Here is a 24,868-nt window from a genome sequence, read left to right on the forward strand (position 1 = left end):
GGTGTCAAGACATGCTGCTCTGTGCTGGATTGACACCTCTTCCTGATCTGTCTGTTGTTTCTCATGTGGTAACAAACGTGGTCACATCTTCAAGAGAAGTGTAGTTTTGTATTCCACAGCAGAGCTAATAATAGCAACTTCCTTACGGTAAGTTCAATTTCAAAAGGAGCACGGACGTCTCCTGAGCAGAGACAAATGAAGAGGTTTATCTCTCCCTCCCTCCCTCCCTCTTGAATGTCAAATACATCTCATGGACAGAATCAAAACTTCCATATGGCCTAGAAAGCTGGGCTTTGGAACATGTTGAAGACAATCTAACTAGCAGAAAAAACCAACAGTAGGATGTTGGTGCACTTGTTCCCAGGGTCGGTGCCAGACTCTTTTGTGCCCTAGGCAAACACATTGATACTCTACACTCTGCACCCCCCTGAGGTCTGAAGTCTGCACTCTGCTGCCTAGTTGGCCTAATGGTAGCACTGGCCCTGCTTGTTCCTCACAAGGGGGACACAGAACTGTAAGGCACTTGCATCTAGACCTGAAACTTGCTGAAGGTGCCTCCGATTAGAACACTCTTTGAAAGTGAAGATCCTTTTGACATGTAATCCTGAACCTGAGACAAGGAAACCCTCCAACAGAGGCCAGGCTGCTTGCTTCTTGCCAGTGATGATGAGAACTTGCTGCATCTCTCTGTGTGAACAAGCCAAAGGTATGAGCAGGGACTGACTGATGTTGAATACATGTTGTGGAGGAGGTGCCGACTGCATTGGCTGCTAGCCCAACCTGAGTGGTCTCGCTTGGAGATCGGTCTCACCATGCCCCCAATAGCCCTTAGCAATGAGATTCTCCAGTTGTGATGGTGGGGTTCCCGAAGGAACCAGCAGCCTCACCACCCACGGGCTGGTGAGCATGGTGGCAGCCTGGTGTGGGATCACTTCAAGTTCTGCCTTAGTGACCATAGACATGCTGTCTGCACCTTCTGAGTAGCAGGTACTGGGTAGTACTGGGTGGTAGGTACTGTCTGCACCTACATGGGACAGCAGGGGAAAGGACCTCAATCGTTTTGGGATGATGGTGGTGCTGCTGCACCTGCGACCCCTTTCACCTGGGCGTCCATTCTCCTGCTGGCAGCAATGGGTCTGGCGTGCCTTCGGCTAGCAGCAGCAGCTGCTGCTGCTCCCAAGCCTCCAGGATTCGAAGGGCACTTGCAATAGGGGGCTCCCACCACACAGGCCCTGCTAGGGCCCATAGCCAGCCTCAATGTACAGCCTGGGACACACCCTGGCTACGGACCCCTGCTGCTCCCATGGCGCTCTTGCGGAGAAGCGCCAAAAGATAGCTGGCCATTTCCACCGGGGTGAAAAGGCTCAGTGCATGCTGAAGGAGAGGCAGCTTGAGCTGGACCTGCCTGAAAACCTGATCCCTCAGGAGGTTCCTACCCAGTGGAACTCTGACCTTCTTCTGCGGGATGGTTTGGTTGGGGGGGTTTTCTGCTCCATGCTTTGCCTCTGGAGAGGCAAGGAGGTTTGATTCTGTAATGTCCTTTTCTCTGCACTGAGTGTAATGCTGTTCTATTGTCGGTATAACGATCTGGTTTTGCTGGATCTCAGATTGACAAAAGCAGTACTTGGCTTCCTTCCTTCCTTGCTTCCTAGAGCTCTGGTTTGGTGGTCTGTGTGTGTGAGATGGTGTTGTGGAGAGAAAGGGAGAGTGGCAGCTCAGCTCTATGTGTCTGTGTGTAATATTTCTTGGTAATTGCCGTGATGAGCTCTCTATCTAGGGTCCCCTTTGAGGATGATCAGGAAGCTACAGCGGGTCCGGAATGCAGCGGCTCACCTTCCCATGGGTGCCAGAAAAGATGATGCGGTAACACCTCTCCTGCAGTCATTGCACTGGTTGCCTATTGGCTTCCGAGTTCAATTTAAGGTCCTGGTTCTGACCTTCAAAGCCTTGCAGGGTTTGGCGCCTGTCTACCTACAGACCTGCCTCTCCCTTTCCAGTTACATCCAGGGGCGTAACGATGGGGGGGCAGGGGGGGCACGTGCCCCCAGCGCCTCTTGGCAGGGGGCGCCAAAAAGTGCCCCCGCCAATTCCCTGCCTTTGGCAAAAAAAAGTTTTTTTTTGATTTTTTTTTTTTGTCATTACGGAGATCTCCGGCGGGCGGGAGCTCCCATTGGCTGCTGGAGAACACATGCGCACCATGCTGGTTGTCTCAGTTCCTCCCTCCCTGCTTGCTGCACACACGAGGAGTGGAGCGGAGTAGCTTGGTTTACTTGAGATAGCAGCTGCTGCTGGGGACGTTCTCTGACTCTGCCTGCCTGCCTTTGCCCACCACACTGCCCTCTGGCTGCATTTTATTCTTCTGTTCTTCATTAACAAAGTAAGTTTCATTGCTCAAATCTCTCCCCCCCCCCCCGTGTGTGTTGTGTGTGAGAGAATACCCCTACTCCCTTGCATAATGTCCTCCTTTTAGCTCTTCTGTGCTTTGCATAGCAGGCTTCAACCCCACCCCCCACCCCTAAACTGAGGGTAGCTGCCTGCAAGTGGAGCCAGTGGTGCTCTCCTGGCTTGCATTGTGTTTCTGGCTTGCATTGTGTGAGTCCCGGTGAGATTGCAAAAGGAAACTCACGCAATGCAAGCCAGGAGAGCGACTTGTGGCTCCATTTGCATTGTGCGAGTTTCCTTTTGCAATCCCACCTCTGCAAAAGGAAACTCAGCAATGCAAGTGGAGCCACAAGTCGCTCTCCTGGCTTTCATGCAAGAGTTTCCTTTTGCAGAGGTGGGATTGCAAAAGGAAACTAGTAGTACTAGTACACAAGATCTTTGCAGCTCTGCTCATAATTACAACTTCTGGATCATCCCTTAGCATGGGTGGGGTGGGGTGGCAAATTTAATTTGGAACTCATTAATATAATTTTTGAATAATGTTCAGTCTGTCTGGATTAATACTAGGTTTATTCTTTATAGCAGATTTTTATTAGCAACATACAGTCTACAACATTTTCAGCCTTGTTCATTTGTTCCTTGTGCATATTGTAGATGTTCTGTCTCCAAAACATAAGTACAGCATCTATATTTTTTTTGGGGGGGGGGAAATCCCATTTAATACAGTGTGAACAAATTGGTCCAAAAAGTAGCAATGGGAAGTTTTTCTTTCTGCCCCTGTAGCTTTAATAAGATAGAGTGTACAAATATCACTTGATTAACAGCTGCGATATTAATTTCCCTTTTTGGTTGCTTGACTCACAGCGAGAATCATGTCAAGGCAGTGGAGAACCAATTAAAATGATTTTAATCTTTGTTAGGGAATATAACATGCCTTTTTCTCTCCTTGTTTAAATAATTAAAGTTTCAGTAGGTATTACTTCTGGCTTTAAAGAAATTGGTATCTTAATGTAATGGAATCCTTCTAATTACATACTTAATAGTTTTTTAAAAGTTAATCACGGTTTTTCATTCAATGTGTATTTTGTTTTACATATTAAACTTATATTTTCCTTTGAGAGAGTTTTAAAAATAAGAGGAAATTGGGAAGGCTTTTTTAAAACAAAGAAAAATCTCACCCCTACTTATTCACGATCTTTTTGATTTGCCTGTGTTTTTATTTCAAGCAAGTCAGCTGTATGTTGGGGGGTATTTATTTATGTGTATTTATTTCAAGCAAGTCAGATGTAATTGCAAATAACATGCAGAAGATCCCAGGTTCAATCCCTACCTCCAGGTAGGGCTGGGAGAAACTCCTGCCTGAAACCTTGGAGAGCTGCTGCCAGTCAGTGTGGGCAATAGTGAGCTAGGTGGACCAATATCTGACTCTGTAGACAGCTTCCTACGTAATCAAACCATAACTTGCCCTTACGTTCAATCCAATTGGATGCATTCACATTCACAGCTTACATCCAATAAACTGCTGAGTAAGCCCTCCAAACTAGGATCACACAGTGTGGTTTGCAATTCTGGTATATGAAGGGCCCAAACCTCAGTTTTGCTGTTCAGGTGCATAGGCAAACGGTGATTTAATTAAACCAGGAGGTTATTTATTAAGACTGTGTATGAGAGGGAAGCAGAAAGAGGAGGAGATCATGGCTCAAATAATGGTGGCTGAATGTGGCCATTGAGTTTCCCAGAAATACAACCAACGTAAAGTGTGCTACAAATAGACATTATTATAGAATTAATAAACATAGAATATCTATGATAGATGAGAATATATGTCTATTATAATTTAAGTCTCTATTATAATATAAGCATAAATCTTGAATAGACGAGAATATCTGTGATGGAAAAGACTAGAATACCTGTCTTGTCTTTTCCATTTTGGGACACAAAACCTATTACTATGTTTAAAAGCATTTATTTTCTGGCCATGAGGACTGCAAACTTAGGCTGTTGGTATGCAAGACATTTCTTTAAAATATATATTTCTAAAGAGCCTTGTAGCCTCATGTTTCCTTTTTCCTGTCCCAGTATACTTGCACGGATGCAGCCCACAACCCACATTTGACTATGGCTGTGACACATTTCCATATTTCCGGGGGTGGCCGGGGGGGGGGAACGCGGCCGGGGGGCGCAATTTCCGTGCTTGCCCCGGGCGCCGTTTTCCCTAGTTACGCCTCTGGTTACATCCCTTCCGGTTAGATTGTCTCAGATGTCCCTTTTGTCGGTCCCTGATTTCCGAGAGGTTCAGGGCTCTAGGACCCGGGAAGAGGCCTTTTCGGTTGCTGCCCCACTTCTTTGGAACACTCTTCCCCTTCAGATCCATCTAGCCCCTTCCTTACTGATCTTCAAATCTCTATTGAAGACTTTTCTTTTTCACCAGACTTTTGCCCTGTACTTTAAATATTTGTTTTTTGTTATTTACTGGAGTTTTTAATTTAGAATGTAATTTTTAATGTTGCCTTGTTTGCATGTTTTTGTGCACTGCCCGGAGTCTTTGGAGTGGGCGGTAGATTAAATGTTTCAAATAAATAAATAAATAAATAAAAGATAAATAAATAAATAAATAACTGGCTTCTGGGGGCACCAGAGCGGGTTTAGTATGATGGGTGCTACCCACCACTCAACCCACAGAGCAATTGGGAAATCAAGTGATTTTTAATGATTTCTTTTTAATTGTGTCAGGGTCATTTCAGTCCATTGCCCTACTGAGCCAGATAAAATTACATCTGGTGAGAGCTAGTCTCTCCGTTGGTTTTCTGGGAGGACTAGTCTTCCCATTGGTCAGCCTTTTCCTTCCCACTGTCAACAAGGTGCCATTCACATTTCCAATGTCTTCTTTGTGGTTTTATTGCTGTGTTACAGCCCTGTAACGCCAGCCCCAACCAACAGGCACAGTTACCATCCACATCCCCAGTCAGCTGGTGTGACTCCACAGACCAAGACATGGGTGACAGAGCATTTCTTCCTCCCCAAAGTTTTGCCCAGCAGCCAGGCTAGGTTTTGTCATTTGGCAGTAAGTCGGCTGTCTTACCAATGGATTATTGACTTGTGTGGTATCCAATCAATGGTAGCCAGCCTTCATTCCAAAAGAAGGTGTCCCACCCCTCTCTGTTTCTTTTTCCATTCCAGGTCTGAGGACTGCAAAGCAAAAGAAAGAAAGAAAGGGCGGAGGTCAGGAACCATTGAGTAGAGGGCCTTCCTCCACCCAGCCCAGGACATTCCCCAACACTTGCTGGCTTGCCATGATGCTCTGCTCTAGATGAGCTTCCGTGGGCTGGATCACCAGCCCTCCTCACACGATGAAATCTAAGATTTCTTCCTCCAGCGAAATGAAGCCAGCTCTGCCAATTAATCTAATAGCAGCAGTCCTGCACCTGGCCGTGTCCAGAGTCAACCAGCTGGACTCAGGGACGCAGGGATATTCTTATTGAGCTTTTTCCATCCTGCGCCACAAACTCCTGCTGCCTCCACTCCCGGGCTACTTGTCCCATTTGAGACCACTTCAGAATCTTTTCTATGTAAGGATGCCACAGTTTTGCTTTGTCATAATATGTTCTAAGATGAAGGGAGAATTCAGTGTCAACTGAAAATCTCCTGGTTGGCCCCAACTGGAACCAGAAGCGAAGCCCTGTAGTGGTAACCAGTTCAGAAGACGGCGTTCCATAATTCCATCATTGGTTTCATTCAGAAAGAAAGACTGGCATGATGCTTTCTTCTCAAGTCAAGTCCCATGGTTGTCTTTTTCTAGAGTTACATGGCAAGCTAAAGAGTTTGGATATTATTCTGCAGGAAATGTAACTAAACTGGTTCAAGGTGTTTGAACTGGTTACCAAAAGACTTTGGAAAGTCAGTATTTGATCCCACACTGAATGGGAGAGTTCCAAAAGAATCACGAATCTGAACTGGAATTGACCCTCAGTTTGAAATGGTTTGACTCCCTGCACAGGTGATTTCTTAGTTTTCTGAGATGTAATATATGAGCTCTTGTTCCAGGTTAATTGTGAGCATCCTTTCCCACTTCCATATGTCCTGGTGGTTTCTTGGCCCAACTGGAATGAAATACAATACCACGATAAACATGAGTGCTTTTTCAATGTTGCATTCTCAAGACCGGTTGTCACTCATATACTCATGTCTGATCTTTTCTTCCTCCCCATAGAACAAGAACATTGAGGTGCTCCAGAGGATGATTAGGGCTTTGCTGGAGGAGGCCCCATCTGTCTGGAGTTTAATCAGCATCTTGAAGGTAAGTGCAATGTATGCCCTATTCAGACAGTAGGTAGTACATGTGTGGAGGTGTCTAAACACTGGTAAATGATTTTGTGTGCATGACTGTAGTTGCATTCATTTTTAAAGTGAGCCTGGGCACGGGCCCCTCATAGGCCTGGTCCAGCTAGGAAGTGTCATGCAGTGCCTGAAAACTGGACTGCCTTTTGGTTACATGGTTTTCATTCACCCCTCAGCTCGTTCATGGTCCTTTTCTTCACCTTTCCCAGCTCTAACATAATCTGGCTGAGCTGGGCTGACCAGAACTGCACCCCACATGTCAAAGGTCTCTGCCCCAAAGTGTTGGAGCATCTGTCTCGACCCAATTCCTCAGCCAGGAGGAGGACGGTGCACCATCTGGAAGCCTATTGGGCTACCTGTATTGCTGCCCCTCCTTCTGTTCTGCACTCCTTCCCTGCCCCATTGGCCCCCTCTCCTGCCAATGTCTGCTTAAGGGTCGCTTTCTCACCTTCTACCTGCTCTCTTCTAGGCTGTGAAGAGTCTGCCGTTGCTGCAGGCGGCTGTTTAAGACCTCCCCCACCAGTGACTTCACCAAGTGCAAGCCCCCCAGACGGAGGTTCTTTAAATGGAAACACCGCATTGAGCCAACTCCAGATCCAGATCCAGCTCCTGCAGGGGGCTCCCCAGCAGTCTCCGGAGTCACCATCGGTGAGGAGGTGCCCCAGGCTCCTGGGAAATGGTTGAGACGTGGGGTGACTCTTTGGAGAGGGTGGGACATCTAGTGCTTGGGAACCTGGCAGACTTGTGGGTCTGAATGAAAAGGCCTTTGGCGAGAAGTCGCTTCCCTTTGGGAGATGCTAGGGATGTGTATAAAACCGGTTCGCCCATTTCGGTTCAGGTCCGAACTAGGTCCGAACCGGGAGGGGGTGGTTCGGTTTTGGTTTTGTGCAAACCACCCCCTGGTTCGGTTAGGATCCGAACCGAACTGGTTTGGATCTCAAAAAGTAGCTAGGATGGTAGCTGGCACCCAGGGGTACCTGTCATCCAAACCCCAAAGCAATCGGACACTCGTACGATTTTTTATGAATTTTTGAAAATTATTATTATTAGTTTCTCATAGGATATAATGAGATTCGAACCAGACCATTATTCCTTATTGTGGAGCACCCATGGGTGCCAACAACCATGCAAACCCTGAAGCAATCAGACACACCTATGATTTTTTATGAATATTTGAAATATTTTTAATTATTTTTCTCATAGAGTATAATGGGACACGAACCAGTCCATATCCCCTATTGTGGAGCACCTAGGGGCACAAAAGTGGGATGGGTGGTAGACAGGCAGGGGTGCGTACCACCCAAAAAATCCCAAGGCAATTGGACACTCCTCTGATTATTGGTGAATTGTTAAAATATTTTTGAATTCCTCATAGAGAATAATGAGGATTGCAGCAAATGTATAGCTTCACGTCGGGGGGGAAGGCGTGTCCTTGAGTGCAGTGTGGTGGCTGGTGGTTCCTAGGGTGGGCAAGGAAGCTACCTGAATTATTTGAAAGGAATTGGGCAAAGGGGTGATTTTTGGTTAATTGTTGAAGTTTACATGTCTTTAAGGTTTTCCCCCATTAGATATAATGAAGGGTGTATCGCTTCACGTCGGGGGGAAAGGGGTGGCCTAGAGCGGTGTGGGGTTGGTGGTAGTGCCGGGAAGCTATCTGAATTTTTTCAAAGGATTTGGGCAGAGGGCTGATTTTTGGTTAATGGTTGAAGTTTACGCGTCTTTAAGGTTTTTCCCCATAGAGAAGCATTGAGGTGTCAGCAGCCCCATAAGTGCACTTGGGGGGTGCTGGGGTGGCCCAGAGCGAGTGGTGGTGTAGTGCACATAGGGTGTCAACCACCCCCATGGGTTTCTAACCCATGGGGTACAGGTTTCTGTTGTTTCTGAGGTATTGAGTGTGGATTCTATGATAGCATATTAGAGTGGATTCATGGTGTCTCATTGAAAATCTCATTTGTCCACAGAGAAAGGGCAGTGGCAAACCAGGCAAGATCTGTGATCAACCCTTTTTAAAAAGATGACCATTAATTTGTTAAGTATTACAGCCTTCTCCCAGTCAGGTCCTTCCCAGACCAGGATTGGACGTTTTAGGAAAAAAGAGGAAAAACCATCACAGACGTTGCTGGGTTGCCATGTTCCTCTTCTTTAGAGGAGCTTCCATTGGCTGGATCACCAGTCCTTCTCACACTATGAAATATAATATTTCTCCCTCCAGCAAAATGAAGCCGGCTCTGCTGTTCAATGTGAAAGCAGCAGTCCTGCACGTGGTGGTGTCTGGGGTGGACCAACTGGACCCTGGGACCCAGGTAAATTCTTCTTGGGCTTTTTTCTCTTGTGAAGAAAACGTGATACCGCTGTCATTGTGAGTGATTTTTCAATGTTGTATTCTCAAGACCGGTTGTGTCTCCTTCTCATGACTGATATTCTCTTTCTCCCCTTGAAGGAGAAAATGGCATCCTGCAAGAAGGTGCTCAGGGGGCTGCTGGAGGAGGCCCCCTCTATCCAGGACACAATTGGCATCTTGAAGGTAAGTGAAATGTAAGCCCTATTTGGACATTAGGTATTGGATGTATGCAGGTGTCTGAACACTGGTATGTGATTTTGTGTGCATGACTGTAGTTGCGTTCCTTTTCAAAGTGAACCTGGGCACGGGCCCCTCACAGGCCTGGTACAGAGAGGGAGTGTCAAGCAGTGCCTGTATTCAACAGCATGTATGAATTGCTGTCCCTGTGTCCTGACAGAAAAGAGGCAGCAGACCCCATTCTCTTAGTTTATTGAAGATATGTCTAAGTGCCTTCCCTATTAGAAGCCAACTGGCTGAGAAGACAGAGAAAACATCACTCCCATAAGCAACCTCCAGAAATATTGAAGATCTTGTCAACTCAATTGCGGGGGGGGGTGGGGGGGGTGGGGGGGTGTTTATATGGAATTAGATCATCCTTAGACTCCTTTGGGCCGGCAACCAACGGATCTTCCTGTAGTGGGACAAATTCCTTCCGGGCTTAGCTCTCAGTAGCATGGCAAGGGATGATTTAGGCCAGTGCGATGACTGAGATGCTGTTTCAACCCACAGGAGCTCCACACGTACATCAACTCAGAGGAGTCCTGGCTGCAGGCTCTGGGCCAAGAAGACTACAGATACGCTCTGGCTCACATGGCCAGACTGCCCAATTTGGAAGTAAGTACCCTGCTGTGGACATGTCTTCAGCATCCTCTGCTTCAGCATCCTCTGCTTCATCTTCTGCTTCAGCATCCTCTGTGGGGCCCCTTGTCAGGTTCCAGGTTCAGAAGAAGACCTCCCAGTGGTCTCTGTTCACACGGGGGCTGCCTGGCAGCACACTTACTGGAGAGAGGCTGTTTCCACTGGGGATCACCGAATGCCCCTTGGGACAGCAGCAGGGGCAGGAGGAACAGAAGAGAGCTGGGTCCGCTCAGTGTGTCTTCCGGCTGCCCAGTGCCCAGAAGAGCCAAACTAGATCTTTGGGAATCCTCAACTTTGTATCCAAATAGATCATCTTCAGTTCTTAACTGCTTTGGATATGGTGTCACATTGACATGGCGGGGAAAAGTCCATCTCTATTTCTGCCTGGCCACATGGAAGGTTCTGTTTCGGAAGGAAGAGGAGTTAGCTCATCATGACATCCAGAGCACCATCAAAGGTAATGCCAATTTCCAGGGAATTGGGGAGCTCAAAACTGTCTCCTTGGAATCCCAGAATGGGCCTGAGTGACAAAGGTCATTGTTTGTCCAAGAAGCACCAGTTTTGCTCTGACTGCTCTGTGGCAGGCCTCCCGAGTGGGCATGTCTCCAACTCCCGACCCCTCTCACAGGGGTAAAAATGGTTCTTGCTGGAAAAGACCTTGCAGCTAAACTGTGAGGTCTGGAAGCCATGCTTGCCTTCCGCTTTGGGGAACCCCAAGGCAGAAAGTGTCCGATTAGATAGACCCTCCTCTATTTGTTCAACATGTATAAGTCCCTCCTTACCTAAGTCAATTAACACCAGAATATCACATCTTTTCTCATCTCTTCTCTTCTCTTTAGATGGCCTCATCTTAGAGGATTTCCATGAAAAGGAGGAGTTTGTCGCATCCCACAATTCCTTCCTCTTCTTTTTAATGCTAGCAGCCTAAAGCTAGGAGAATATCTGCCTGGAGGAATTACATGTTTTTAAAAATATGTATCATACATATTACGTGATTGTTTTTAACAATGGCTTTTAAATGGTTTTGTATTTTATTTTGTATTTTCTTTGCCCCTCCCCCCTTTTGATCTGTTATAATTGTCAGGATCTCCCTGTTAGGATCTCCCCTGAAGGTGGCAACTCAGAATGCACGTACACTGTGCTCCCTCTCTGCTCCCTGTGGACTTCACTGCTTTTTGCACTGTTGGACAGGACCTGGAAACTATCCGTGGTATATGAGGATGACTGGAAATAACCTCTGAGGTCATTTCATAACACTCACGGTCTAATTTTTTGGGTATGTCCGTGTATAACCTTGTTCTTCGCATTTTGTGTCCCCCGCCCCCCAAGCTTACCTTCTGAGTGATGGCACTATCTAAAAATACATTGGCTTAAAAAGTTGTGCCATCTCCAGGTCTTAGCAACTCTGCTGAGACCTTCCACAACAGATCTCTTAGTGTTGCAGGTAAGAGATCTGTTACTGTGGTGACTGTTGCACTCTTTATCTGCATTGCTCTGTGGTCAGATCCCGTCTGAAGAGTTCCTGGGAAATGCACTAGAGACCTTGGAACCTCTCAGTAGTTTTAACCATACATTTATGTTCTTAAATACCTCTTAAGCTCATTGTGGTTGGGCAAGGTTGGACAATATGATCTTGCCTCAAGCTTCCAGTCGTCCTCATACCGTGGATAAGAAGACATTAACAATTTGATTCCCGTGGATGTTGAGGTTGGGTGTCAATTACCTGAGCACGGATACGCAAAAGGGTGGATATCAGATCCACAGATAACGGGCTTTGCCTGTAAAGCAGATCCCTTTCTAGCCCATCCAGAGATGCCAATGTGAAAGGAAACCCCTTCATCCTCTGGGCCTACTTTGCTTCTTCTTTATAGATATTACTGGGGCATTGTGGAATTCAAGCTCAGGAAAACATCAGCCGTGTCCTTTGAATACTGTGTGAATTGGCTCTCACTAGCATTTGTTGCAAGGTTTTCCTGTCCCATTTCCTAACTAGGAGCTCAAATATTCTGCTTTCAGCCATTAAGATCCATTGGAAATGTGGATTTGTCACATCCCTTATTATGGGCAGCTGGGCAAGAAGCTGTAGCCACTACTGAAAAGCGATCCTCTCTGGCTGGAAGGGAGGTGGGGTGATGGCGCATGCCCACGTGGAAACTTAAATTGTGCATGGCATGCTGGATGCACAGTCTCCAGAAACAAGAGGCGGTGTTCCTGCCAGGGAGGGGACTTGTCATCTGTGTGCCCTCTCCCTGGGCATGCTTGCGGTCAGCGGTTTGTGCTGGCTGCTCTTCCTTCTATTGAATGGCCATGAGGGACATAGTGTTTGGCCCTTTCTGGCCCTCTTCATGCAACCTCGCCAAGGTTCCTGGACAACTCCAGCCCAGCCATGGCCGAATGTGTGTGTGCCCCGCTCCTGCATGGCCTCAGTTCCCTGCCCATCCATTTCCTCCTTGCCCGGAGAGCTTCTGCAGGCTGGATAGGAAGCAACAGAGAGTCTGTCCTTCTGCCTTCGCCATTTGATCCCTGACTCCTTATACAACAAAATGGAGACGTCCATGTGCCCCTGTCCTTGAGGTGGGCCTATGTTGTTAGTTCAGCACCTGCACACAGTATGGCAGCAAGCAAAGGGCTCACCCACAGGATAGTGCCGGCCAAGACGGCCATTCATGGGGGTGGGCAAGGTGGTCTTTTGGACACAATGTCCTTGCTAGAATCAGGCGGGATTCCAAGAGGGACGGCCACCCCACTCCAGAACTCTAGAAAGACCTTGAGAAAAGACCTTTCCAGCAGGCCAAACAAATTATGCCAGGGAGGTTTCAGCCTGGGACGAGGTACTCTGCAGGCAGTTGCAGGACAGGGTTGAATGAGACTGCTCTCCCTCCTGTTCTGGAACATCTTCATTGAGTGATGTGCATCATATATAAGCTTTCATCCAAGAAGGGTACCCTTACTTAATGAGCATGAGGCAATATGTGTGCAGCCCCTGGACATGCCAGCACAGCCGCCCCCTTCTGGCATATAGAACAAATACCCTGTCTTTGGCGGGCCAGTCATGGCTGCATGGGCATGCACAAGGCGTTTCAAGCAGAAGGCAGAACATAGTTTCATTTGCAGTGAAGCCATTCACAACTGCCTCACGGCTAACCTTCAAGAGGATAGCTTCCAACAGTCACGATGTAGACCTCATAGATGTGCATAGAAAAGGCAACAGTGTTGACGAATTTGTGGCTTTGGAGATTAAAGACTCATTTCGGGGGTGTCCAGCTCCTGCCACATTCTTCCCCAAATCTAACCTAAGCGAGGTGGGCTGCAGCATTGGCTGCTAGGTGCCATCCACCAAAGTGAGAAGCACAGAGGCTTGCATAGTCCAGCGTGCCTACGAGGTGGAGGCAGAGGTGTATCTAGGGGAAACAGCGCCTAGGGCAAGCACTGAAATTGCGCCCCCTCCCCCAATTTCTGACACCCATCTTTCAGTTAACTTCACCATAATATCAGCTCAAAAATACAAGTCAAGCTTGTTAACAGAGGGGTATCTAGGGAAAATAGCGCCTAGGGCAAGCACTGAAATTATGCCCCCTGGCCAAACATCTGAAACCCATCTTTCAGTTAACTTTGCTATAATATCAGCTGAAAAATATGTCAAGATCGTTCATCTTTTAAAATTTCAAAAGCTATTTAGCAGTGGACATTGCCAGACCAAAAAATGCTGGAAAACTACAAATTTCAGTATGCTCATGAAATACCCAAATACTACGTGGAGGTGTACTTGGAAAACTAAACAGAAGTGCCTGTCTAATTCTCCACTATGCATTGTAGCATCACTATTACATCAGTTTTAAAAATAAATGGAGAATTTGGCTTTTCCCAGATACTCTGAAAATAATTAAAGGATATGCAGAGTAAACTGTATCACTGCTTGGAATATATTCTAGTGTTTCAGAAAGACAGTTAAAATGAGAGAAAGAGAGCAAGAAACTCCCAGTGGGCCTTACTATTAAGGACTTCACACTGATTCAAAGAGAAACTCACCATTAATAGCCATATTATTAAGACACCACATTTAACTCACTTATCATAAGAAGCAAAGTAAGAGCAAATGAATACAATCCTAGCTCATAAGCTTCAGCTCAGTATCCACAAGCCCTGATTCTCTGTACATAGTGCCAAACTGAATATGTGTACAGTGACTTATATTATATTAAATTAATTTTTTTTTACTTGTAGCCCCTTCGGGATGCTTCCTATAGGCCGTGGGGTGTGTGTGTGTCTGCAAAGGTTACCCCTCCCACCGCTGGCCTCTAGGGCCTCGCAGAGACCATTTGAACATGTGCAGTGGCCATTTAAAAAAAAATTTTTTGTTAATGGCTGCTGAAAACAAAATGGCCACCGTGCATGCTCAAATGGCTTCTGCGAGGCCTGGCATGGCCTAGGGCCTCACAGAGGCCATTTGAGCATGTGCAGTGGCCATTTTGTTTTTGGTGGCCTTTTTTAAAAAAAAATTAATTTTAAGAAATTGTGCCCCCCTTCAAGTGGCGCCCAAGGCATGTGCCCTGCCTGCCCTGCCCTAGATATGCCCCTGGGAGATAGAAAAATACCCAAACCACCAACCAACCACTAGCACAGTTGTACGTCAGACACATAAGCAGCAAGTACAGTCTGTCTCTTTCCATTCCAATTCTCTGAAAAAACTCCACCCATTCACAAGAAGCAACTCCAAAAGCTCACAGCACATAGGCCACTAAGCAGGGGGAAAGTATCTTTTTTCCCGGAGACTTGCATCAGAGGATAAAATGGGGCACAAGATGGGGCAAGTCCACTCTGCCTTTCCCTGTTCTTTCTTCTGTTTTTCCTCAGCATCCAGCCCTCAGAGGGATACCTGCAATCGTTCACCGGGCTCCCCAGAGCTCACCTGTCTATCGACAGACCTATCTTCCATTAATTGGTCTAATTCTTAACCAAAGCCAGTGGCACTCCCGACATCTCAAAGGGAATCCCACAACATAATGATGCATGGTGCAAAGCAGACTGTCCTGAATCTAGTGCCACTGGGTAACTTCAAGTTCTATTATTATTAATTTTTATTTATTTATTTATTTATTTATTTACACAGTCAGACAGGTGTTATTGACTGGTTTGTTTTATGCAGACATCGAGTCCTTCCCAAGGACCTGGGATGGCTGAATTTTATTGTCAATGTTGTTGCTGTTATAGATATTGTCGCAGTATATAGGCTGTTCCCAGTAAAATTGCTTTTTGTAATTGGCTGATGGTGATATTGTTGTTGTTGTTATTAATATCCCGCTCTTCCTCCAAGGAGCCCAGAGCGGTGTACTACATGCTTAGGTTTCTCTTCACAACAACCCTGTGAAGTAGGTTAGGTTGAGAGAGAAGTGACTGGCCCAGATTCACCCAGCAAGTATCATGGCTCAATGGGGATTTGAACTCGGGTTTCCCTGGTCCTAGTCCAGCACTCTAACCACTACATAACGCTGGCTCCTATTATGCAAGAGACAGCAAAAAGAGGGGGGGACCCATTGCCTTTACAGTCCACTATAAAACCATTTTTACTTATTTACAGCTGTTGAATTTAGCATCCTACACATCTGACTTCATCTAACAGTTGTCAGCTATACTGCAGTCGAGTCGTAAGGCAAGTCTGACAGCTGTGCTTTGCAAGAAAGACCCAATGATACACCTGAATAAAGAAAGACAAGTTTACCGTTGCCCTGCCAGGTCTGACTTGTCATAGGCTCCAGGGTCGTGGCCAAACGGTACCTTCTGGAAAGGCACACACTTCCTTTCCATGTGCCGTTTCAACCGCAGCTGTCCACGCCAAATGTAGTGGTGCTCCTCTCATCAAAGACCATGAGGCGATTCTTACGATCGCCAAAAAGTGGGCTAAGGGAGCCTAGCCTGCTTTTTGGCGACCGTGTGCTGCAACGGGAGCCGCGCTGCTTCCGGCAGAAAAATGCCCAAAGTACCCCTCCCCTTAGCTGAGATTAACGGAGCAAACATGTTAACTGAAAGGTACTTGATACTTATCATGGAATTATTATCAACCACCCTCACCGTTTCTCTGTAAGCGGTGACCTATCACAGTATGTTTGAGTTTGTCATTGCTTCCATGGTTGAGTTGAATGGAGCCACTGAGGAATGTTTACTTCAAAGCATTCTTGCATAAATGAAAATGACACCACCAGTCTAGGGAACAAATGGCGGAGCAAGGATTGGCTCATTCAGCTCTGAAGCTGCTCAGCCGATCCTTAAAACCAGGCAAAAGCACATCCCTTCCATTGGACTTCTTGGACTGGTTTGGGATTCTTGAAAAAGCTGCTTCTTAAGACCTCTCTCAGATAGATTTTGGTCATTGAAACTCTCTGGAAGGGTTGTCTGAACCACATTTCCCACACGAATACAGTCCACAAGAGGACCAGTCTTGGACAATTCCCTAAACCAACCTTTCTTTCTTTTCCTTTTTTTGCATTTATATTTTTATTGGTTTTCTGTATACCAATGTGGCTTCCAGTTCATCTTTCAACATAGTTATACTATAACATCTATATTTGCTCTCATATAAATATTTTCTTCATATTTTACCATCATAATCCTTTAGTTCATTACTCAAACAAATTCCCCAACTGTTATTTTTATATTTCAGGCCTCACTGATAGGTTCAAATTTACATTTGCATTGTTTTTCCTGTACCACAAAAAGGGTTTCCAGTCTTCTAGAAAACTTGCTAAATGGCCATCCCTTACTAATACAATAAATTTAGAAATTTCTCTTTTCTTTCGGGATTTCTTCATTGGTTATACCCAACAAAAAGGGTTCAAATCTCTTGTGAGAGTCTTTTTAAATTATCCTAAGGCCTCTTTACTTCTCTGCAGGACTACCACATGTGATAAAGGGATCCCTCGCTTTCTTTACATCTCCAATGCTTATTAGATACATTTTGTAAATTAAAGCTAATTTCTTAGGTATTAAATGCCATACATCAATTTTATCAAATTTTCTTTTGCATTATAACACACTGTGAGTTTGAGATCTTTCTTCCACTGCTTCTCCCAGACCTCTAAATTAATATTATAACCTAATTCTTGTACCCACTTTACCATTACAGTGGTCCCTCGACTTACGAACTACTCGACATCCGAATTTTTTGACTTACGAACGAAAAAAGTGGCCGCACGCTTACGAATTTTTCGACATCCGAACGGAAAACCGTTGGTGGTTTTAGATGCGGTTTCCTCGACTTACGAATTTTAGATGCGGTTTCCTCGACTTACGAATTTTTCCTAATATTTTTTTCCAAAAACTGCTTCTCCCATGGCGCTTTGCGTATGGGAGGCTTTAAAACCCCTGTGCCATGCTTCCAGACCTCTGTGGGTTGTACGAGGCATGGAGTGAGGAGGTGTGGAGCGGCGTTGGAGAGAGAGAGAGAGAGAGATTTGGAGCTAGTTGGAGTTGCTTGGAGAGTGTTGGAGTTTCTTTTTCCTGCAATTCTCTACTGCTGGAAAGGTACTGTAGGTTGATTTTCCTTCTCTTTACTGTCGGGGTTGCGGGGGGGGGGGGGGTCTTTTGTGTGTGTGTGTGTGTGTGTGTGTGTGTTCTTTCCATGCCATGTGTAAAATGTTAAGTGTCCTTAACATGTTCCAAAGCTGAGGTGTGTACAGTAATGCTTTAAAATGTTGGCTGAGGCATGTTCATTGTGTCTTCCTGTCTTTGAAAAGCACTGCAGTGACCTGCATCAGGTCCAAAAACTGTGTTAAGTAAGGTTTAGAAATGTTGGCTGAGGCTGAGGCATGCTGAGTGTGCCTGCCTGCCTTTAAAGTGCCCTGAAGTGACCTGCATCAGGTCCCAAAAAATGATAAAGTGCTCTTGTAAATGTTTATTGTTGAAAAGTAATGTTGCTGTGCAGTCTGCACGCCTTTAAAGTGCACTTGATAAAGAGTTTTGCACAAAAAACTGGGTGTCTGGGTCTTTTTCCTAGGCTCCGGAACGAATTAATCCGTTTCCAATGCATTCCTATGGGAAACCGCTTTTCGACTTACGAACTTTTCGACCTACGAATGTGCATTCGGAATGGATTAAGTTCGTAAGTCGAGGGACCACTGTATTAATTTTACCACTTCATCTCTTGTTTCTAGGGTTGTGCATTTTGTTTTGTTTTTCTGTTTTGTTTTTGGCCCAAATCCAAAATACCCCCATTTTGTTCTTTGTTCAAAACCAGCCAATCCGAAACACCCCAATTTTGTTCTTTGTTCGAAATTGCAAAATCCAAATCCGAAACGTTTTGGATTTTAAAAAATGGCCCCAGGGAAAAACTAGTGGGTGGGGGTGGTAGTGCCCAATGGGTGGAAACTACCACCCAAATGTCAGAGGAATTGGGCAACGGGCTGGGTTTTGGTGAATTTTTAAAGTATAGGACTTTTCCCTTAGGGAAGAATTGAGGTTTTAGCAAAAGTATAGCTTCATGTTGGGGGGGGAAGGGGTGGCCCAGAGCACAGTAGGGTGGGTGGTAGTGCCCAGTGGGGGCAAGGAAGCTGCCAGAATTATTTCAAAGGAATTGGGCAGAAGGATGATTTTTAAAGATGTAATGGAGTTTGCGTGTCTGTAAAGTTCTTCCCCATAGGGAATGATGGACCTCCATAATTCCTGCCCCATAACTGCACTTGGGGGGGGCACCAGGGTGTCCCAGAGTGAGTGGTGGTGTAGACCACATAGGGTGCCAACCACTCCCATGGGTTGCTAACCCATGGGGTACTGGGTTCTGTTTTTTCTGAGATGTTTTGAGTGTAGATTCAGATTCTCTGGTAGCATATGAGAGTGGATTCATGGTTTGTCATTGAAAATATCATCTGCTACCAGAGAATCTACACTCAGAACACCTCAGAAACAACAGAACCCAGCACCCCATGGGTTAGCAACCCATGGGGGTGGTTGGCACCCTATGTGCACTACACCACCACTCACTCCCAGCCACCCCCGTGCCCCCCCGGTGGAGTTATGGGTCTGCTGAAACTTCCATCATTCCCTGGGGGTGCTTAAAGAAGCGTAAACTTCCAACAATTCCTAAGAAATCATCCCTTTGCCCTATTCCTTTGGAATCTGGGTTGTGGCAGGCACCCCTTAGGGCACTGCCACCCAACCCACTGTTTTGCCCCTCAGGCCCCCTTTCTGCCCCCAATCCACCCCAAATAACATCAATATCACACATCATCAACAGCAAAGCTTTGGAAAAAATCAGGCATATTTCCAAAGGTCATGCACAAATGCCTCAAAGACATTTCAACTTCAGAAATTCTTTAAAAATCAGCCCTTTTCCCAATTCCTTTGGAATCTGGGTGGCAGCAGGCACCCATTGGGGCACTACCACCTGAACCACTCTTCTGCCCCTAAAGCCCCCTTTCTGCCCCAATCCACCCCAAATAACATCAACATCACACAACAACAACAGCAGAGCTTTGGAAAAAATCAGGCAGATTTCCAAAGGTCATGCACATCCACATCCACCCACCCCCGAAATGCAATTGATCTACACACAACAGTGTAAAACAACAACAATGAAATACACACTGCCCCACTGGGCAATGAGGGTAAAATTTACCCTTAAATTTGCTTAAAAGGAACAAGGAGGCAATTGCCAGCAGATCAGCCCATGCTTTCGCTGGCCAATCTGTGGGCTGGAAGGGCTGGAAATTCAAACAGATGTCAAAACTCAAAATGGAGACTGAAGGAGAAAGACTGAAGGAGAAAGACTTTCTGCGATTGCAAAATGGAGTTTCAAAACAGCCAAACAACAAAACATTTTGTATCCGAAACAGGGACATTTTGTTTTGGCTACAAAATTTTCTGTTTTGAGCATTGGGTGTTTTGTTTTGGCTGCAAAACAGCCGAAATGGCTTGTTTTGTTCACAAAACGTTTTGTATCCGAAACAAAACGCACATCCCTATTCCAGAGCAGCTCCATCCCCTAAGGGAAATATCTTACAGTGATCACACATGTGGTCTCCCATTCATAGGCAACTGTGGCAGACTCTGCTTAGCTAAGGGGAAAAGTCATGCTTGCTAACACATGTGGTCTCCCATTCAAATGCAACCAGGTTGGACCCTGCTTAGCTAGGGGGGCAGGCCATGCTTGCCACCACAATACCAGCTCTCTTCACTAGACCAGCTTTCCTCTCTATGCAAGAACATCATCCTCTATGCAAGAACATAGCCTGGGACTCTAGTCCGATCTAGAATGGGCCCCATCCATATATGCTTCTATCCATTCTGAAAATAAAGCCAGCCACTCCAGAACAAATGGAGGCAGGCCCATATTAGAACTGCTTTGAATCAGAGCTTCATATGTTCATAGAATCTGCACTCGAGGCTCTGAGGAAGAGAGCTGGTCTTGTGGAAAGGAGCATGGATTGTTCTTTTTGCTATGCAGGGTCCATGCTGGTTTGCTTTTGGATGGGTGACTACATCCAAGAGCCAGCGTGGTGCAGTGGTTAGAGTGCTAGACTAGGACCGGGGAGACCCGAGTTAAAATCCCCATTCAGCCATAAGACTTGCTGGGTGACTCTGGGCCAGTCACTTCTCTCTCAGCCTAACCTACTTCACAGGGTTGTTGTGAGGAGAACCTCAAGTATGTCGTACTCCGCTCTGGGCTCCTTGGAGGAAGAGAGGGATATAAAATGTAAAAATGAGTAAAATACATGGGAGCACTCTCTGCTGTAAGATATTCTCCTTCAGGCAGGGGTGGGCAACCTTGGCTGTCCAGCTGTTGAGGAACTACAACTCCCATCATCCCCAGCTAAAATAAATTGTGATTGGAGTTCCTGGTATGGTTTCTGAAAACGCCCTTTCTTTATGTCCCTGGGGACATTTTTCATTGTGATTTTCTGCTACCACGGTCTGATTTTGATCCAGGGCAAAGCAAACAGCTTCTTCCAAAATCTGACATCATCTCCTTTACGCACATTTCTCCTATGATCATTGGACTGACTTGAGCAACTCAGATTCTCAGGGGAGACACGACCTGGAAAGCAAGCCAATGACCGTAAGGCAAATTTGCATGGGGGGTGTCACTCTTTGGCTCCAAAGGATTGAAGAGCCGACATGGAAGGTCCCACCCTGTTATCTGATGGAATCAGAAAGCTCGCTCTTCAAGAGAGAGCTTACCATGGCCCGGGCTCCGTGCTTTGTCACCAGACCCCGGCCCCCAAGAAGACACGGACAACAAATGTAGTGGGTAAAAGGGGTCACAGCTTTATTGATAAACTATAATTGGATTAGCGGACTGGATAGGGTTAAGCCCACCTTCCCAAGACAGTGCGGGGCCTAGCAATGACCGGGTTTGGACTACCGTGTCCTCCCCCGTGCCTTGCTTGGGCGACACACCCTGGCTCAGGAAGGCAGCAGGTGGAAAACATTCTCCCTCCCCTTCATGGCCAACCCCCAAGGGGGCCTGGATCCTTCCAGATCTTCGCACACCCCGGACCGCACAGCCCATCGGTATGTGAAGTGCCTGAAGCAGGTTGTATGGTGAATCGTCCTCCCCAGGCTGCACAAACCACAAGGGAACGATTGACCAATCACCCATTTTGACAGTCCAAGGGTGCTCACCGATGTTCCATCCCATCTACTTACCACCCATCCCGCGCTGTCCCTGCCAAGCCATGACCTAACTATCTAACTATTGATGCTAGGGTAGCAGGACGGAGTAGGCGGAAAAAAACCACCAACATGGCTAATGCGTTGGGAGCCAAAAATTCTTACTCGGCCCCCAGGGAGGGCAACCAGCCTCTAGACTCGCTCTACTCCTAGGGGAAGGAAGGTGGAGGAATCGCGCTCCAAACTGATCCTTCGGGGTGGGGAGCTGCCGGAGCAGCAACCTTAGCCCCACCCACCAGACACTGAGGCCCAATCAGAAGCCTCTTGGGGCCCGTGCTAGGGAGGTGGGACAAATCACCCTTCCCCCAGCTCAAGGCCAGGGGAAGGGGCATTCTTGCCCTTCTCAGTTATTACTCAGGTAAGGGAGTAGACGACTCTCTTAACATTGGCTTCCAGGCCAATGACAAAGAATTTATTTCTATTGTCTATTTATGCTTCAATCAAGGTCCAAAATATGTCTTTCTCTACCCAAGAACATAGTCTGGAACTCTGGGATGGTTTAGAGACAGGCCCCGTTCATCTGCGGTTTCATCCATCAAGAAGAAAATGCACCCTCTGTAACAAATAAAATTAATCAGTGGAAGTGGGTGGTATATCCTCCCAATGGCCATTTATTGCCTTTCATTTTTCATTCTTTTTTGAGATTAGCTAACATTTATTACAGTCCACGACCAGAAAACAAAAACAGAAACAAAAAGAAAAAATATATACAATTACAGGAAATGAATGCAACTTATGGCAGCTTACATTGCATCAATTTATGGTTTTACGTTTACAGTAAATCATGGATCAAGCTTGGTCTCATGCCATTGAGGTCAACCTTGACCTCATGTCATTGGCTCAGCTCAGGTATCACCTCCTCCAGCAGAGGAGTTTCATTTTGACCACAGCCAATGAGCGTGAGCAGATTTGCATAGTGGACCATTCTTCAGTTCCTGGGGGATGTAAGAAAGAAGAAGGAAGATTCCAGACAGACCTAGACTCTTGCCTCACCTTTCACCACCATGCCCTGGTCTCTGTTTCTCCTCACGTTTCTCAGTTACGCCTCAGGTAAGGGTGTGGAGAGGATGCAGTTTGCATAACCTGAAGCACAGACCGCAGAGCAATTGATGCTCTGTATTTAAGGGAGAAACCTAGCGATGATGTGCTATCTGAGAGCAGGGAGAAGGTACTAAGGCCATGATTGCTGCTTTGTGTTTCTTGTAAAGGTGTCAGGACACAGCCAACGGTGAATCAGCTGGCCACTCAGTCCGTGTCCCTGGGCCAAACAGTTAAACTATCCTGCACAAGACACAGTGGTAATAACTGGGGTGACTACTTCTACTGGCATCAACAGAAGCCTGGACAGGCCCCTCGCCTTCTGATTTACGACACCAGGAAGAAGGGAGAAGGGGCCTCAAATCAGTTCACTGGGTCTGCATCGGGGAATACTGGCTATTTAACCATCACAAACATCTAGGCTGCAGATGAGGCCAATTATTACTGTGGGGCCAGGGAGTGGAGTACTGCTGTGTATCACAGTGGCACAGGCGAATGAGGAACTGAGACAAAAACCTTCATTCCTCCTTTTCAAAGTGAGGGCTCCCTAACCTGAATGTGTTCTGTGCCTGCAACTGTCTCCTTTAGAGGGGTTCTGCTTTGCCTTGTGCCACTCAGGGCCAAAGTACGCATTTGGTTAAATGCAGAAACCCTGGTCACATATCGAGGTCATTCACACAACCCAAAACTGTGTTCTACTTGGGTTTGGGAGCTATCTGTGCTCCCAATTTTTGGTTGTGGAGAAGCGATTGTGTGGAAGCAAGGTAGGAGGAAAAGCTACCCAGGTTTTCCTCCAACCTTGCTTCCACACAACTGAAAATTGGGAGTACACACACAGCACACAAATCCGGGTAGAACCCAGGTAGAAGGAGGTTGTTATTTGAACAAACAATCAATCAATCAATGTATGTATCTTTTAAAAATATTGCAGTTGCCTGGCTCTCTCAATTGCAAAGGAAAGTAACATTTATGTAATGATTGTAAGGAGTCCGTACATGTGGAGGAAAATCAAAGGCCTTGGTGGTTACGTTCTCAAAATGTGTTTAAATAGGACTTGTATGGCTATTTATTTATTCATGGCATCTATGAATCATCTATGAAGATCAAAAAACTCCAAAAGGTGTTTAGCATAAACAGCAAATTGTGTGTTCTGTTTCTTTATTTGAATCCTACATTGCTATATAGCTTAGATTTGAAAAATATTTCATCTCTTCACCTACATTACCTTGGAGAAGCTGCTAACAGTCTGTATAGAAAGGAGTGAGCTAGATGGACCAGTGGTCTGATTTAATATAAGGCAGCTTCCTATGTTCCTAGAGGAACACGTATTTTCAGAGAGGTTATGAAGCTCCAAGCCACCTAATGGCACAGTGGGGAAGTAACTTGCCTAGGGAGCCAGAGGTTGCCGGTTCGAATCCCCGCTGGTATGTTCCCTAGACTATGGAAACCACCTCTATTGGGCAGCAGCAATATAGGAAGGTGCTGAAAGGCATCATCTCACACAGTGTGGGAGATGGCAATGGAAAACCTCTTCTGTATTCTACCAAAGAAAATCACACAGGGCTCTGTGGTCGCCAGGGGTCGCCACCAGCTTGACGGCACAACTTTACTTTACTTTATGACGCTCCAGCAGAGCCAATGATCACAGAACAAATTTGCATCAAGGGGCTTTTCTTCAGCGATGGAGGATTTAAGGAAGGAAGGGGGAGATCCCGCATGGTTCTCTGTTGACTTCAGGCAGTTAAACTGCTCTAGAGAGCTCACCATGGCCTGGACTCTGTTATTCTTGATGCTTCTCCATTACTGCTCAGGTAAGGGAATGCAGGCCCGCATCACATTGCTCTCTGACCACACAGCAATTTATCTTCAGTATACATCGGGAAAATGATTATGTGATATATGAAGGCAGCATTAATGTACGGATATCTTGACTGTTGGTTTGTCTTTTTTGTAAAGGTGTCCATTCCCAGGCAAGTGTGACTCAGCCTGCCTCCCAGTCTGCGTCCCTGGGCCAAACAGCAAAACTCACCTGCACGAAAAGCAGTGGTGGTCGCTGTGGCAGCTTTTACTGGTATCAACAGAGATCTGGACAGGCCCCTCGCTTTGTGCACTGTAGTGGTTGCAGCAGAGGAGAAGGGATCCCAGCTCGGTTCACTGGTTCTGCCTCTGGAGACAACGGCTATTTAACCACCACCAATATCCAGGCTGAAGATGAGGCCGATTATTACTGTGCTATCTGGCAGAATGGGG

At 46.3% G+C, this 24,868-nt stretch overlaps 1 protein-coding gene across 1 annotated transcript in view; it reads left to right on the forward strand.

The window, feature by feature from the left end:
• The window catches only part of LOC128343712 (uncharacterized), a 34,924-nt gene extending 27,989 nt beyond the window's left edge, over positions 1–6,935 (forward strand). Inside the window, exons 7-8 of the mRNA XM_053293149.1 lie at positions 6,593–6,679; positions 6,930–6,935. Of these exons, the coding sequence (XP_053149124.1) occupies positions 6,593–6,679; positions 6,930–6,935 (93 nt within the window). The remainder of the gene's footprint in view (positions 1–6,592; positions 6,680–6,929) is intronic.
• Positions 6,936–24,868: the final 17,933 nt, after the last annotated feature.

This window comes from Hemicordylus capensis, chromosome 2 (assembly GCF_027244095.1).
Source record: "Hemicordylus capensis ecotype Gifberg chromosome 2, rHemCap1.1.pri, whole genome shotgun sequence".
Classification (NCBI taxonomy): Eukaryota; Metazoa; Chordata; class Lepidosauria; order Squamata; family Cordylidae; genus Hemicordylus; species Hemicordylus capensis.